Source organism: Calonectris borealis, chromosome 14, assembly GCF_964195595.1.
Source record: "Calonectris borealis chromosome 14, bCalBor7.hap1.2, whole genome shotgun sequence".
NCBI classification, from domain to species: domain Eukaryota; kingdom Metazoa; phylum Chordata; class Aves; order Procellariiformes; family Procellariidae; genus Calonectris; species Calonectris borealis.
Window position 1 is genome coordinate 13,084,851 of NC_134325.1, and position 18,027 is coordinate 13,102,877.

Here is an 18,027-nt window from a genome sequence, read left to right on the forward strand (position 1 = left end):
TATCAAAATATTCGTCTCATGTTCCAAATACGTATATTTTGAAAACCTCAACACAACAGAAATTATATAAAGAATTCTTATTTGACATATTAAAGACACAACGTTTTACATTTCATTACTGCTTTCTTGACTGTGTGTCACAATTCTGTAAAGATCAGGTTCTCGTGCTGAATTGGGAACGTCTTCACTGGGATGAATCTATTGTTTCCCAGCTGAGTTTGGTGGTTTCAGTTTGTAGCCTGCTAAAAAGTAGGAAGTTCTGCTTAAAAAACTGCAACAAACAAAAAAACCTCGTACAGCACTCTCTGTGGAAAAGAGTCCTCTGAACACAGGTAAGGATCGCACAGATTTTCCATCCAAGCCAACAAGGGGGCTCTGAAGATGCAAAAAGCAGCTGGCAGCACATTGCAAAAGAGGCTGCACCCATTCTTCGATCACTTGAGCTGCACCCCATAGTTAAATATTTGTCTTCAAATCAAGAAAAGAAAGAACCGAAGGATGTTTTGTACACAGGAGCGTGACAGTCACAGAGTGGTTATAGGGAAAATTCACAAAAAATCACCATGTAAACACTTCTCCTGCTTCCCAAGTAAAAATTGCTTTTGGTGCAGTAAATGAAATCTACACTATGTCTACTATATATCTACATACTATCAGGTAGCACGTACATAGCATTATTTCACCTATCAGTTTACTGGATTAGCCAAGTCACTGTCATATGTTGTTGTAACTGATACGATATTTTGGAAGAAAAGAAGAGAAATTTTGCTCCATGTTTTTGCCTTAGGTAAACAACACTCTACATCTGTATACTCTAACACTTATTTTACAAAGCATGTTTAGTGACTCAGAAAAAAAATTAATCCAGATTTGCAGAAGGGGTTCCCTTTATCATTCAAAATATTTGTCAGCTTTAATATTAACCTACTGAAGTTTTTGAAATTGAAGTCTTATAAATGCGTAGGACACACACATACATACGTGGAGTACACACACTACTTGCTGACAATTTTCACTTAATATGTTAACTAGAAATTGACTGTGACTTTCATGGTATTTTCTCCCCTATATGTTAAGTCAATGACCTATTTAAGTATGTTAGCAGCAATTTATATGTCTTGTGACTTTATATTTCACAAAGAAATGCTGTTTTGTGTTATTTACATTAAAAAGACGTACTATATAAAACTTCACCTTTGTTAAAAATCACTTTTTCCTAAGTATTTAAATCATTTCGTGCTTTCAAAAGGCACAATTAAGTATCTAATGAGAACTTCCATTCAATGTTACACATAATACAAAAAGAGAAAAAATGTTTGAGACATCAATGATAATATTTTAAATATATTGGCATAGGAAAGTAGATGTCTTTTTGCTTTATTAAACTGACAGTTCAGTTCTGAAACTTTATTTTGAAAAGATTTAAAAAGGATTTGTGTCTTTAGACATAAAAAAAATAACAGGCATAGCTAAAAAATATAGAAGAGAAAACCTGATTGTTACTACTAATGAAATAGCTGATGACAAAATAGTAGTCTTTTTGATTTTGATCACAAAAAATAAACTGGTAGTGACAGGATATGATGGATAGATTTGACATCCTGGCAAATCACTGTCATTGATTCAATTATTCTAATTCAGAATAAAAGCTGTATACAGTATGTGTTTATGCTACAGTGGAGTTTTTTAAGTGATTGACATTCATCATATTAGTTAGACAGTTTTAAAAGCTATGTCTTTGTTTTACACAGCGTTGTCAAGAAAAAAATAAAGTAGAACCTGGATTGCAGAGAAAAAAGCAAACCACTTAACCAACTCTTGGTTCCAAATCCATCAAAATAAGTTACTATTATTGCATCCTATTAACACGTTCTTTGAAGAGTCAATTTCACTCCAGCCATGTAATACACTATTATAAAGACTAAATTATGAAACTGTAATGCAATCTTACAGCTGGGTGGCTTGGAAGTTCTGCCGAGAAGAAGATATTACCTTTCAAAATGGAAGTCAGCCTCAGAAGAAAGAATGCAAACCACCTTAATTTACAGGTCAGCTTTGTTTTACCGTTCTTTTGTTTGATGAGATATACACAGAGATACATACAAAATAGTTAGAAGTTCACAAATTGTGTATCTGAGGGTACAGAAGCCTGAATCGCTTGTATATTCTGCCCTGATTTAGACCAGCATGCTGTGATACCCTTCCCCGAGCTCAAATGCACTCCTCTGGTTTTCTAGCATTAATGTAGCTGTCGGTTTGAATTTCAATCTTGAATTATGTCTGTTGACATAATTTCATAGTGCTGACTTCAATTGTTTAGGATTACTGTTTTGCACTACATAAGGAAATAAATTATTTTCTCTATGGTTAGTGAATTCCATTCAAGTGCATTTTATTGCATGTAGTAAGCCATAAGGCAAAGTAATTATCTATAATATATTCTGATTCAAAAAACAACCGTTCTCAATTACTGGCATATTAGAATAAAAACTATCTTATATATTTTAAATTTATTCTTGCACATTTAATAAACTAATGTAAATATTTCCTGAAATTTAAGAATGGTATTTCAATTACAAAAATTAATGTTTTTAAAACCATAACTCTGTAGTTTGCTTTCCGAATAACATGTGACAATGAATTGCTTAGTTTCATTCCTTTATTTCAATAAACTGTCCAACTTAACTTATTATTCATACAAAATATTAAATGTAGGTATACAAAAATTCCATTGGGAAAAATATCCCTTTATTTTTATTGTAAAAAAACACCTAGAAATGAAAGGGTAAGAGTAATTCTCATATTTTAAGGAAAGGAACAAAATACTGTATGTTTCCAGTCGAGCAGAACAATGGCAGGACCCAACATAACAGAAGCTTTAACAAAAAGCAAAATCCAAACAAGCCCAAAATTAGTACAAAGAAACAGAACAAAAAAAAAAAAGGCACCATATGATAACATGTATTTTTAAAGACTGCTGCGTCAAATCGTTAAGAAAAATATTTATATAAGTCATTAACACTCATAATTAGAGTGTCATATAAAACTGAGTGAAACTGCTAAGTAGAAATCACTAGAAGTCCAGGTGCTTCTTGCCGATGGCCATAGCACCACATCCTGAGCTCAGCAGTTTGGCGGATTCTGCCAGATCCTGTTTGCTTGTGCGGCTCACTGTGTCTGACAAGTCTGGAGGCAAATGCAGTCGCTGTGGCAGGAGATTTTCAGGAGGGAGAGGGGAGAGAGACGGGGAGAGAGAGAAGAAAGAGAAAGGAAAAAACAGGGAAGAAAAAAAAAGAATAATTGCAGCAGAATTTATTTTCCATAGCATATTTCAAAATGCAGTCTTTTTCCTGACCGATCAATGTTTACTCATACAAATAAAACACTTCCCAGACACTCTTTTAGGCTGACCTGGAAACAGTTTTGCATGTTTTCAATATATTGGATTCTGTAAATTGGAACAATTTTTTCCTCATGAAAATTTTCTAAACAAAATCCAAATTTGCTCAAGGTATTTAATTATATCTATGGACATTTTTCCTTTAAAAACAAGTGTTTTGCCTGTATGTCAACCCCTACATCAAATCCTCTGATTTCTATGGCATTACAATAAAAGTATAGTCTTATTTCAAACATGCATACTTTGTGGCAGAGTCTGAAAATAAATGATGTGATGGTCAAAAGATGGAGAGGGCTCACCCTGATTGCAGCATTATTCTGCTAAATGTTTCTTCTTCATATTCTACTGATAGCTGTTAATAAAAACAAGCAGTGACAGTAGTTGCATTTGTATAAGGCAATCATATATGCTAATCAAACCTTGCCATCCCCTGTGAGTTGTAGGAACATTACATCCATTCCACAGATGAGGAAACTGAGACAGGTTACACGGTTGTCCACAAGCACACAGTCCTTGCATAGTAAACCTTATTTTTCAATTTCAACTCTCCCTCTGAGGATCTTTTACAGTGGAGATATATAAAAGACATGACATTACCATTTAGCTTTTGTAAAGTAAGGTGAAAATTAATGTAAAACTGAGGCTTTACTTGCTTAATTACTGGCTCGCTTTTGGACACAGTGAGGTACTGAAAGCTGGTCAGATGAGACAGTTGAGCATCTTCTACACAGTGCAATAATTTATGGAACTGGTATCACGGAAGGAGCATATTTCTTGAAAGATTTAGTAGGCAAAGGCTAAACTGTGTAGCTCTTCTTTTAAAATGCATACGCTTCTGAAGGGAACAGGATAACAGTAATGGCTGCAAAACTATATTAGGAGGCTGTGTGGACTATCCTTATTCTCTGCTTTTGCTATGTTTTTGCTTTTATCACAACACGCAAATACAGCTGCCTTTTATTCAACACCTTTGTAACTTTCGTAGGATAAGATAAGAATTCAATTAAAAAGCATAAGAAATATCTGTATTTACAGTGGGCTGACTGTTAAATTCATTGCTGGCATTGCTGAGACTGTGCAATTAGGCATAACTTGAGAGGTGCTCCAAAGTGCTTCCTACCACCGGCCACTCCTGGTTGTGGGCAGCACAGGGAGAAGAACGTGTGCTGAGTTGTTGTCTTCTCCACGGGAAGGAAATGCATAAAGTAACGCATGTAGAGTAGGAAAGCCTGCGCCCAGGGTGAGATGACATGCCTCAGTGTTGAAATAGGAGAAATATGTGTATTTATCTGTAGCACTTTGCCTATGAAGCACAATTTATGTATCAAAAACCACCTCCCGGTATATACCATTTAGTAACTACGCAGCTCTTACATTTCACCGCATTAAAATCAGTGCTGTGGTATGGTATCCTTCACTTACAGTTCCTCCCTTATTCCTAAGAAGGTTAAGCATGGTTGTGGATGTGAACTGTGGTCCATGACGCCTCATTTCTACATGAACACAATATAAACTAGGGCACATGCCTATCTTGTTTGTATGCTGAGAGAAACGTTTGCTAGGAAAGAGCCAATGTACAACTTGGATTGTATGGGGGGGGCTGTAACCACTGGAAAACGAAGGATGAGGAAAAGCTGGAAAGTGCAGGGGAGCACTTGGCAGATCTTTCAGTCACATTTTCTTTCCAAAAAAGTGTACAGTACTCTGCTAGCAGGGTACAGGGTATCTGGTATGTGGGAGGTGGAGAGACAAGTGAACTAATCCAACCTTCTCCAACTCACTGTTAGCATCTCTCGCCCTCACCAGGGAGCGGGAGAGGCAGCTTCCTCTAGGGGAATGTAGTACCGCTGTCTTCCTCCTGCAATTACTGACCCTTTTGCCAAGTCTGCCAAATGGATTCAGAGCAAGGTGATGAAGAGCAAACAGAACTGGGACTTAGCAAACTCATCTTATGCAGGGACTAACTAATATCACAGTTAGGTAACAACTGTAAACCCTGCCACACCGGCCTGGACTTAAAAGTGTGGTCAAAAGGAAAAAAATCTTTGATACTTACACAGCCTCTTAGTCAACTCTGTTCACTAATATGTATTATAAATAGAAAATAGATAGAATAATATTTATGAATTTGCAAAGACTCAGATAGGAAAAGTAAAAATTAAAGATCCTCAGATTGGATGGTGGGATAAATTAGGCTTTTACAGATGTATTTGTTATGAAACAGTGTTTCATTATACACGCATATACTCTTCTTCCCCCATCTTATTCAGTGAAGAGGATGCACACTGCTCATTTAGTGAACGGCTATTCAGTATTTTGTTTTCTTGTCACTGTTTACTCTGAACTTTTTTGATGTATTTATTGTACACTACTCAAACCTTGTTCTGAAGACAGAATGGCTTTTCAATAGCACATGTCAGTATATAGCACTTGAATGCTTCACAAATACCAACTGTGTTATTTTCCTAATATTCTTGTGAGATAAGGCAGCAAAGTTACCTCCATTTTATGGATAGGGAATTGAGGCACATAAAACACATGGCAAAAGGTATCTACTAATTTCAGAAACGCACTCTGAGACATTTAGGACTTGTTTTTCCAGAATGTCTTGCGTTGTACAGCATTTCACATGATCAAACGCTAACTTCATTTGCAGCTGTGAGTGCTTAGCATTTCTTCAGGAACCCCAAGTCAGGCACTTGGAAAGCGAGAGACACGAAACAAGAGTTCAGAAATAAAAATGCTGGGTTGAAGTGACATGATCACACAGAAGCTCAGTGGTATAGGCAGAGACGCATCATACTTTCCACGATCGCCTTAATTATGAGACCATCCCTCCTGCAATCCTGCCCTCTCTACAATCCCAACTTTCAAGTAGTACAAAAAATTGCTGGTTCTTCAGGAAGCATATTTCACTGCATATGCCATATTCAGCCTCAGATCAGACATATTCTGAGCAATAAACAACATTAGGGTCCTCTGAAAACAACTGAATATTATCCTGCCATTAAGATCTGAATCATAGCTCACACACACCCTACCTCTGAATAAAGCTTGAATAGGCATTTCAAAATATCATTCCTTAGATTTTCTGTGTGCAGCTTAACAATATAAACAGGGATGCAAATATTAATCCTATTAAATACTTTAACACCATTAAAAAAAATTCTAACTTTAAACCACAAACAAACTGGAAACTCATCGCACGGCATTATACAGACATCCACACGTTAAACAATAGGCCTTTATTTTTGGCACCAATAGGGACATTGCGGTCACTTGAACTAAGGCAGTAAGTGATAGCTTGAATAGACTGTGATCCTTTTTGAACACCAGCATTACAGAACGATCAGACATTTTCACAGATATTTGCTGACTACAGGGAAACAGTCACATTTAAAGCCCCAGTTTAGGACAAAATGTTTTCTGGTGGACAGACTTCTCTGCTATTTCTGAGGCTATGACCTCCATCCTGTTCAATCTCTCTTTCTCTTATCAGTGTGATAAGAATCAGGCCAATTTTTCTCACATCGGCAATCCCAGTCCTCGCTGCCCAGGCCTCCCACCCTGCAACTGGTCTTCATAACAAAAACGTCCCTTCTCCGGTTATCTGCGCTCCCCAGCCTCTACCCCAGCCAGTCTCAGCTTTCTGCTTCCACGCTTCATTCCTGCTCCTGCGAGTCCTGGGTTTCTCTTGCCCATTTCTGCCCATATTCCATCCCCTGCTCCTGTTCCTAGTGCCTAGGTCCAAAGCGTCAATGGCAGCGGGGGGTTGCGCGGATAGTGTCGTGGGGGACATCGTCATGCCTGGGGCGGCAGCCTGCCGCCTTCTTTTTTTTTTATTCAGACTGGATATAGGGAAGAAATTTTTTACAGTGAGGGTGGTGAAACACTGGCACAGGTTGCCCAGAGAGGTGGTAGATGCTCCGTCCCTGGAAACATCCAAGGTCAGGTTGGACGGGGCTCTGAGCAACCTGATCTAGTTGAAGATGTCCCTGCCCATGGCAGGGGGGTTGGACTAGATGACCTTTAAAGGTCCCTTCCAACCCAAACTATTCTATGATTCTAAATTCAGCGCCAGGCCACCCTTCCTTGCCTCAGCCCCTTGTCTTCCTCATGCCCTATTTTGTCCTCCTCCTCTTCCCACCTTTGTTGTGCTTGATCTGCCCTTCTTTCTCCTGCTGGCACTGCGCTGCGTCCCCCCATCCTGCCCCTATCCCTCTCCTCTGCCCCGGTGCCCCCTGCCCAGAGCGTGGGCACCGGCACCGGCTCACTTCCCAGTCCGAAAAGCAGGTACATCCCTGGAAAAGGGTCAAGCTGAATGCGCAGTACTGAGTGTGCCTGGGCCAAACGGGTGGATTTTCACAGGACAGCAAAAAGACACCCCGGGTATAAATGATAGACATAAAATTGCATGTTTTCATTTGTTCTTTTAAATAATTGAAGGTTTTCACTAAAATATTCCAGAGTATGGATAAACACAAAACTTCTGCAGCCTACAGTAAGCTGGCAGGGCAACAATACTTTTAAGGCAAAATGGTCATAGTCTGGCAAAAGTAAACATGCAAGTGAAAATAGGATCCTATAATCGCCCTCCTTGTGATAATTTCTTAAAGCCTCTATCAATGAAAGGTAAAGCTTGTCAGTGTAAAAACTAGGGAATGCTGGAGTAAACTTCCTTTGTGCAAAGTTAATTGTGTATCTGCATTATTATACTGTGTTTAATTACATGATCACACACTATTTTCACCCGTGCAGGCTGTCAGAAAGGTTTAAACTTAGGATCTTCAGAATCAGACTCCAAGCTTCATTCACTTGATTAAGAAATAAGTGGCTATGGAAGAAGGCTATTACTTACTGTACAAGGCATAGCTGGGGAAGGGGCATGACATGTGCTGGTGCTTTCCCCCTGCTCTGTTTTGGGCAGGTCCCGGAGGCTTTGTGGTGATAGGAACAATTACACTGAACCCAGCTAAGCACACAGCTTTAGGGCATGCATTACGAAAGGAAAACAGTTCAGACAAAACTTATTACATGCTTTGCCTCTGCTCATCCCTCTGCCTGAAGAAAACTTCTAATTACTTTATTTGTTCTCAATGGGAAAAAAAAAAGTAGAAGTGGAAGATAAGAATATGTAAAACGACAGGCCAGATGGGACACCGAGCAACCAGTTAGTTCAGTCCCAGCACTGAGGACCAAATACAGCACTGATGGCTTTCTGACACTGCTCTGCCTTGTAAGACTGGGATGTAAAGATCCAAGGCACGACTATTCTAGGAACTTCCAGTGGGCTGGTACGTTTGGTTGGGGTGTAACCAAATGTTATTTTTTTTTTTAAACCAACAAAATCCCTAATAGACAAAAATACTAGCAAGTGCTTTTGCCAGTGTAGCTTATTGTATCAAGGGGATTTTTTTACAGATTTATTACAAAAACCAGACTTTCCAATGTAAGACTTTTTTTCTCTTCAGTATTAAGAGGATTGACCAGCAGTTTTGCTAGCAACCTCTCCTGATGTTGATTATACCTCAGTTACAAAATGCATAGAAACGCAGGCTTTAACTGACTATAAAAGGGGTGGAAAATAAAGTAAAAATCATATAACTGAACCTAAGTAACCAATGACAGGTTAAACAAAGAGCTAGCTACTAGAGATAATGTTAAAGAACTGATTACTAGACAACTATACACATAGGCCGCACATATTCTTCTGAGGAATCTACGGGCACTGCGTTGTGGAGGCAGCTAGTGAAATCCAGTATTACACCTACACAGTATAAACAACAATCAGTTCATAAAATTACTTTTTGGATTTGAGGAAATGTGTGTCTGTACAGATTGTTTTTACATTGGCTAAAATACTCGGAAATAATTGAGGTGGAGGACATTCAAGAAACAGCAAAATTTCATAAAATTAATTAAGGGCTAAAATCACATATTCTGTAAAATGCTTTAAGCAATAAAAAGTATAAAAATGTTTAGCAACAATATGATAAGCAGATATACATATATTGGCAAAAATCTAAACCCAAAGTAATTCTTCATATTAGTCCAAAATCTTTATTATATTTTTAGCAAACAAATAAATAACACAAGTGATGCAAAATCATTGACTCTCATAAAAAAAGAGGTGGGAGTTCAGGTGGGAATTCATTCTTAATTTGATATATATTAAAATAATTCCACTGAAGTTAAGCTTGTGACCCTGCTAACAGTTACATGAAGCTTTAACAACTGAGTCCAAACTTCCAAAAATTAAACTTTAAAAAAAAATCTGTACAATTCCATTTATTTGGATCTTTGACCAAAAAAATTGCTTATTAATCTATTATGACTGCAGTCCTGCCTTGGGGCAGGGAGATGGGTTAATGACCTCTCTAGATCCCTTCTAGTTCCATTTGCTACAACTCCATGAAGACTGAAGTCACCAAAGCCGAAGGGATTTGGTTTAGGGGGAAGAGGGGGGTGGGGAGAAGAATTTTAGGAATGCTGGGAAAATGAAAGATGCAGACTCCTACTTGGGGAGCTTTACATCCTACTTATTTCTCTTTGAAGCAGAACTCTTGCCATTCCATAAAGCCCACACAAGAGAACAGGAACAGTCAGCGGTACAGAGGCCGAGTTTCAGTTACTGTCTCCTCTTCTGCTTATGACGCCCGTAATGCACCCCTTGCGTTATGTTTTCCCTTTTATGTCATCTTGTTATTACCTCATTTATAATTACTGGTAATTATTTCTATTATCATAGTACCTAAGAAAAGACTTCAGCATTTTTGTAGCTATCTTGAAAAAGGTGGGTTTTAAGGAGAAATCTGCAAGAGGTTAATAATGCAGCTGTATAAAACCTCCTCTTAGAGTGAAGAACCCCATTTCTTGCTTGAAAATTATCGAACTGTCAAGTGATCGTCACCATTACCTGACTGGAAACAGATTTCTTGATAATGAATAAGATCTCACAGGCAGGCTGGGGAAAAGGACATGGGGGCCTTTGTAAATGAAAACAAGCAACTTACATCTTAAGAAAAGAGGCAGCCAGCGGAGGGGTGCCAAATTGCTCCACAGCCACTGAGCCGCCTCTTTATCTTTGCAGTGAAGAAGACTCTCCCAAACGGGAGGCTTTGGCTGCCAGTGCTCGTGGCCAGCTGTGATACAGTGCAGCTGTGCACCCCCACACTGGGCTGCCGGCTGACGAAGCGCTGTGCAAGGAGGAGCTGGCAAAGCCCTGCCAGGTGCTCCCCGCTTTGCTGGGGAGCTGCGCTCTGCTCAGGCCCTGGCCATTTTCCTGGGCTACCGCTGTGCCAGGGCCTGACCATGGAGCTTGCTGATCCGGGTATGATCCTCACCTGCTGCCCTGACTTCTCAGCTTGGGAGTGGACTTGTCTCATAACTATGGATCTGTCTGGCAGTCACCAGGACTGGTGGTTGACCCTGGTTACCTTCACTGAACCTGCTCTGCTCTTCTTATTTGGGCAGTGGGGCAAGGATTTAATAGCAGTGGCTGAGCCCACCTGGGGCACTGGTTATACCTTCAACGCAATGGCAACACGTGGCACTGATTCTCTGCGGTGCCCCGGGGCACAGCTTTAAGGCCATTGCAATATGTCTGTTTACGTGGTGAAAGAGGTCCCGAATGAACAGGTTGACTTGACGTCCCCACAGGTCGCATCTTGCATTTCTAACTGAGGTAGCTGCCAAATGGTTACAAACTCCTTAAGAGATACACGTTTTAGGAGCATCTTAGCCTTGCCAGCCAATGACTTTACTGCTTTCTCAACAGGTCATCATCAAGCACAGTAACTAACTGGTCTTCTTGGCAAAAACAAATTACTGTCTTCGGGCTTAATATAAACACAAAGATGTGCAGGTATGAAACGAAATTTCTTCTAGAGAGAAGAGTTTGTTCAAATATTTGACATGGAGGTGACTCTAAGTTTTGGCCTTTTCCCTTGCCAAGTTTGCCAGTTGAGAGACACCAGATATGTGTATTATGATGAAATGAATTATATTTTATACGATACGTAGTCTACTGGAGTGACATATCACTTATGTTGACATAACTTTGTAACAACTCACATACAAATCTGACAATACCACTATGAAAAGATATAAAATTCTTATTAATGCCATGAAACCTAAAAATACTTCTGAGTTAGTTTAAGTTCACTTCTCAATGGCAAAACAGTAAGCCCTTTACCACTGAATACATTATAAGCTCTCACAGCAAGGACTAGAAAAGTCATTCCAACCGGCCTAGACCCGTGTCAGGCAGAAATCACATGACAGTCCTGAAATTTGGTTACGACTAGTGTCTCAATCTATTTATCTTGTGGAGAGAATGTTGCCAAACTATCCTCCCATAACTGCATTTAGGTCTTAGGCAAACTATTTTTAAACTAATTTACTAAGAATCTCTTACATTCCTGTTCACGTTACAATTTTCTCGGTATTTTAACAAATTCAGGAGACAAACCAGTTGGTAAATATTTTTCTGTATAATGGACATGAACTCCGTTTCTTCTTGTTCTGCCATATTCACAGATGCTACATTACCACTTTTAAATCACAGCAATGGATACATTTTCTAAACTGATTATAAAGACAAAAGACTTGACTTTTAAAAAGAGCATTCTAAAATTTTCTACTTTTCAGGTAACTGTGATTGACTTATAACTAATCACAACTATAAGCACATCTACCATATGCATTTCCTATTTCTTTTTTTTTTTAAGTTGAAGCATAATCTGAGCTGTCAAAATTAATTATTGTTAACATCAGGTGTTGAGAGAAGGCTTCCACTAAGAATAGTGGATAAATATACTTCTACCTATATATCCCTGTCTGTCTGCTAAAGGACACATTGCTAATATGAAAATAATTTTTTACATATAGCTAATAGTACTTAAAATACTTGAACACAATTCTAAAACTCTTTCTTTTCCATCACTTACAGAATGCAAAATAAAACTAGGATAATTCTCACTTTCACCTCATTTGCAGGACAGTGATGTTTTGTTGTGGGTTTCCAATACTACAAAGAGATTATTTAAACAGTGACTTTAAAGACATCTGGCAAAATTAAGAACCATCAATAAACCCACTTCCTTTTGTGATAGATTTTGTAAAAGATAGATTTTGTTTTACGTTTCAGAACGCTGAATCTTAATATGTGCCTCTTCAGTGCAGCTTTCCAGTGTATCTGCTTTACAGAAATGATATGATAATATCAAAGAGAATTCAATTCAAACTGTGGTGATTTGTTTGGATGTGCCACATGGTACTGTTTCTGTTCTTTGACCAGAAAACTTTGCAAAGTACTTAAAATCTGAATTCCTGAGTATGAATTTAAAACTCAGTTTATTTAACCACTGTTGCAAAGCGGAAATCTTTCAGAGATCTTTTGTAGCAATAAAATTCTATTCTGTACATGTTCGTGTAAAATGAATCCCTAGGGGATTTCAGATGGCTGAAGAAGTTCCAGTAACATGTGAGTAGAGACAGGTGGGTTTCTGTATATGCAGCATTAGTCACCGCTATTCAGCGACAGGAAAGGAAACAACAGACAATTGTCTGAACAAACTCTTTCATTCCGAAGAAAAACCACAAGATGTGTTAAAGACGATTTGCTACATGTGAAGGGATATAAGGAAAAGATAAAAATATCAGGAAGATTTACCTTCTCTGACGCTTGAGAATGCCTAATGTTTGGCACCATGGAGTGCTCTAAATCACACGTACAAGTAACAGACCCATTTCATATTATAACTGTGGTCTCTGCATAATGAAGAAGCTCCCCGTGTTATAAAGGGGGCTGGATTAATCAGTGATGGGTATAGACTATCCAGGGACTACAGCTGTTCAGCTGCTCCAAAATTCAGAGAAACACATGGTAATCTTACAACCAGAACTGCACTAAACATTTACAGAGCATCCTATTGTAACACTTACTGATCCAGCTCTTATCAAGCACATATTGAAAGATTGTCTCTGTCCTAAAGAGTTTACAGTCTGAATACACAAAGTGGGTAAAAAAGAAAGAAGTGAAAGATAAAATATCCAGGAAGAATGAAAAATGTAATGATATATAAATACTTTATTAATGCAAAAGCTTTTTTTCCTTCTAACTGAAAAAATGTTCTATGAGAAAGAGTAACTTGCATAGAAAAGCAAGTGGAAGAGAAGAGGGAAGAAATTAAGTGACAAAGGGCTGAAGAGAAGATGGAGTAAAGAAAGGGAAAGATGGAGGGCAGGAGGAGATATGTTATCTAGGCACGTTACAGTTGAGATTGGAATATGTTGTCTAAAACCTGAAGGGAAATACTGTTCTAAATTCAAACAGTCTGAATTCATGAGTCTGAAGGTATCATCTATATCCAAAGCAAGCAGACTAACATTGCTCCTGTAGATCTGTTCTTTTTGCTGAATTTCTCCTCCCTGGGCTTACGTAAGAGGAGTGTGGAACCCGTGATGCAAGTCTGAGTAATTCTAGGGCTCAGAATAGTCCGGATGGATGCTAATGTTAATGTCACATTCTCTTCCCTGATGGATTCATTCAACCTAATTGCAGCTGTATACAAGTCAGCCATTCAGTCTAACCTATATTATATACTTAGGATGATATGAATTATCCTTGCAAGTGCTTGCGCATCTCTGCTGATTATTCAGGAAACCTGGATGACTAGCTTAAACTAAATTCTTAACCTGGAGAGTAAAAGGTGATGAGGAATTCAGTCCTACAACTATATGAAGCTTCTCATAGAGTCAGTGCCTCCATTATATCTCCTCTTTCTTTGAATGACATTGCAACATGCCACAAAGTACGGATTTTGTATCAAACCACAGATGGCTCACTGGAAGCTTTCCAGAGTTGCTGGCGATGCCCACGCTGCTCTACAACAACTTGGGTCTCTCTACTGGGAAGCTTGAGAAGTGTTCAAGACACTGTGTGTACAAACAGAAGCTATGTAAATGAGGAGGAGGGAGAAATAGCATTCAGAGACAGAAGCATCTGTTCTAGGAGGTCCAACATATTGCAATGTTACTGTCACCCTCTACAATTTCAGCTAAGTTGGAAAACTACCCAAATATTTGAGTTCGCATCCAAAGCTATCTGTTAAAGTTCACTGTAATCTATCAAGCTTCTGTCTCAGTTTAAATATTTTGTTACATTTCAGAAAACTCATTAATACACCCACTTAAAAACCCACCATTTTATCTCAGGGTGTGCAACAACACAAATAACTGATAAAACGTATTCTGCCTCTTGATAAAATTGTCCAGATAGATTTCAACACTTCACAGAAAGGTTATGCTCCAAGACAGGTAACTCACACTGGCCAGTCTCCGGTACAAGTGCATTTCAATGCCTGATTTGCCAACTCAAAAAAGAGAGACAACAGAAATGCAGACTTCTGAATTGAACAGTTCTGCCAGGTATTGCTAAAATACACATTGCCTACAAGCTTCCATTGATTTCAAGTATCTAGTCGTTATAGATCCTATGAAATTTAAAGTTTAATGAAGTGCTTTCCTAAGAAGAACAGGAGAAAACGGGAGCTGCTCTGAGACTCTGGACCAGCCCAGCTGTGAGCTGCCCCACTGCTGCCTCAGAGGTTTTTCTAGATTTTGTATACATTGACTATGCTTATTTCCTCCTATACATCAGTTTCAGAAGTTGTGTGTACAAACACAATATGTAACTATACATGCAAACGCACACATTACTTATGACTGCATGTGAGTTACTGATAATGGCCAACGTGTCTACCGACAGAATCTCTCCGATGCATGCACTATTGCTCTAGAAAGCACTGAGACAGTGTGAGCTGTATTGTTTTACAGGCGACTACACAATGGAAACCACCCATACAGTATGTCCCTGAACGCCGCTGTTTCAAGAGACCAGTGTCGCAGGTTTGGCAAGTTGCTGGTTATGAAGAAGGAGTGCGTAGGGGGGCAAAATGTAAATGCTAGCTGGGGGGGTATTGTTGTTTTATACTGGGAGTAGCCCTATGCTCAGTAGTCTATTTACTTTTTTAGGTCAGCTAGAATTAGAAAATTTCCATTGCTAGGCAGCCCAGCACATCTGTGAAGCATTTCTGGGCGTTCAGACCTGAAGCACGCGCTGCCCAAAGGGAAGATTCATTACCCCGTGTTACACAGCCCGCCAGTCCCTCCCCCAGACGGCACAAGGGCTTCGGCAACAGGAAAGCGCCTTCGTGCAGAAACATATTACATGACCAGAACACAACAATTAGCACATTTGTAAAGCTTCAGGGATAGGAACAATTTAATAGCTTTTTGAAGCAGACTAATTTTCTGGAGCTTTTTATCTTTTTTTTTTTTTTTTTTTTTATTATTTTGCTTTTCATGCATGGACAAGTTCTTCTTTGCTACAGGTATTTTCTGAGTCTGCCTGGCAGGATTATTATGTGTAGAGAAACACAAATTATTCAATCACTTTAAAACAGTGCTAGAGAAATGAAAAAGTGCTATTTAAGTGCAAACTATTATTACTAATCTCTGTTTCAAAAGTAAGTATCATTTAAATAGATAGATGTATTGCTGGTTTACAAAATTTTGCACGTTTACAAACCGAGGCTGCTAAACAGACGACCAGTTTGTTTATGTTTGCAGCTTTTCACAAGCTAGAAACTTCAGCTCTGCAATGGTAAATGCCACTGTCAGATGCTCCACACTAAGGCAAAAACCAGGCCAGAAGAGAAAAAAAATGTATTTCTGCTATCATTGTCTTCTCACCCTAAAAACTGGCAGTGATATAGGAAGTATGTTCAGTTCCTGTAGCTCCCAGGTGAGGACATAGAAATTATATAATTCATATTTTAATACCTCTTATTTTCAGGACTAATCTCCCATGACTCACGAGGGCTACAGTTTAAAATTCCAGTTAACAAACCTTTTGCAGTATCACTACCAAATAATCTTAGTCTTCAGAAATCACTGAAGTGTAATTTAATATCATGATGTTGGATTACCCTGTTTTGGTATGAAAACATACTGTGGCATATTTTTACTCAGTGATTGATATTGCTTATACAAAAAATATAAAAATTGCATTGGTTGACTACCCCTTGGCAAACCAATGCTTTAAAGGAAGTTTAAGCACAGAGTAAGAAGTTGCTGGGGAAAGGTTAAAAGACAGGTTACGCTAATTCCTTTTTAAATGACTCTATCTAAGATAGTAGGACTCAGTGTAAACTGAAACAAATATATTAAATATGAATGACAGAAACTGGTATCACATTAAATGCAAGACTTTTGTGAGTAATTGAGATTAAAATAAACATTACTATTTATCTGGAAGTTGGGGGGGAGGGCTGAACATTTGAGCAGATTCCGACATCAAAAATGTGTTTTGTACAGAAACTCTATGTCAAATTATAGTTATTTGCTTTCAGCTGTTTCTAGCAGTTATTTAGTTTTGTACTTTTCATGTGTCAGTATTTTTTTTATTTCACTTCTTTATTCCCTACTACAAGTAAGTCTCTTTAGAGCAATAAGATCTTCAAAATCCCTTTAGTGTTTAGAAATGTCAACAATTCAGTAGACTATACTTGATGAATAGGCCAGATGGAAAAACCTGCCTCAAGTTTTTATCTCAAGAGAAGTAAGGTGCTTTGAAGAGCACTTGATTTGAGATTTAGAAGCCTGCTGCTATTCAGCCAGACACTCTTGAGAGCTGTTAAGTGCTGACCCATAGCATGAAAACAGGTTGGAGGGAGGGAAGAAATACTGGTAAGAAATATATTTTGTACTCTCCGTATAACTATTTCTTCTAAATACCATTTAAACATCTCTTCCTATAAATAAGTAAAAAATGACTAAGAGACCAGGCAACCTTATAAGACGATCTTATTTGAATATTTTGAATGTAGCTAGAATTTGCCAGGGGGAACAGCCACAGCACTGGAAAAAGATGAGGCTCTAAAGGAAAAAAAAATATCTAAATGGTTCTTTCCATTTGAATAGACGGCACTGACATATTAAAGCTTCGTATTTTTGACAAGAGACATAGAAAACAAAGAGGTTTTCACTTCAAAATATGCAGTGGAAGAACATTAAATGGTTTGATTTTCTATAATTACAAAAAATATTTTATTTATCCTTTGCTATCGCTTCCACAGTCTGCAACCAATCTCAATATCAGACTACAAGGAGTTCATTCAACATCATAACGCAATCAATTTAAGATATGTGCACACCAATAATAATATCAGATGAAAAGTAAGCCAAACCATAAGTCAATCCTTTTATATGAATATCTATCCTTAACTTTGTTTATTGCGCTTGTGTATGTGCTCTTTCACTCCACAGTACTTCAACTTGATAACTGGTTCCTTGAATAAGAACTTAGTTAACAACCTAACAGCAACTGGCCACATTATTTGGGCAAATGTTTCATCAGTATCTTCTGCCCTACTTTCTGCATCTCTGAGTTTCATAGAGATATAAAAGAAAAGGCAAAACTAGGTCATTCCTGGGCTGAACAAAAGAATTTTTGTAGTAGTATAAATTACTGACCTTTCTAATAAGCCTGTCTTTCCCAGCAAACCAGGTAATCCAATCCAACTCAACTAATTAATGATGTTTTCCAATAACTAACAGTAGCT

General features: G+C 38.2%; 1 protein-coding gene across 4 annotated transcripts in view; it reads right to left on the reverse strand.

Moving 5' to 3' along the window:
• Positions 1 to 1,437: 1,437 nt before the first annotated feature.
• ELP4 (elongator acetyltransferase complex subunit 4) overlaps positions 1,438 to 18,027 on the reverse strand; it is a 153,207-nt gene continuing 136,617 nt past the window's right edge. Inside the window, exon 10 of one of the 4 annotated variants that reach the window (XM_075163267.1) lies at positions 1,438 to 3,205. In XM_075163267.1, coding sequence (XP_075019368.1) covers positions 3,060 to 3,205 — 146 coding nt within the window. In that variant the 3' untranslated portion in view covers positions 1,438 to 3,059. The remainder of the gene's footprint in view (positions 3,206 to 18,027) is intronic. The other 3 variants (XM_075163265.1, XM_075163266.1, XR_012675758.1) reach the window with 3 other exon arrangements.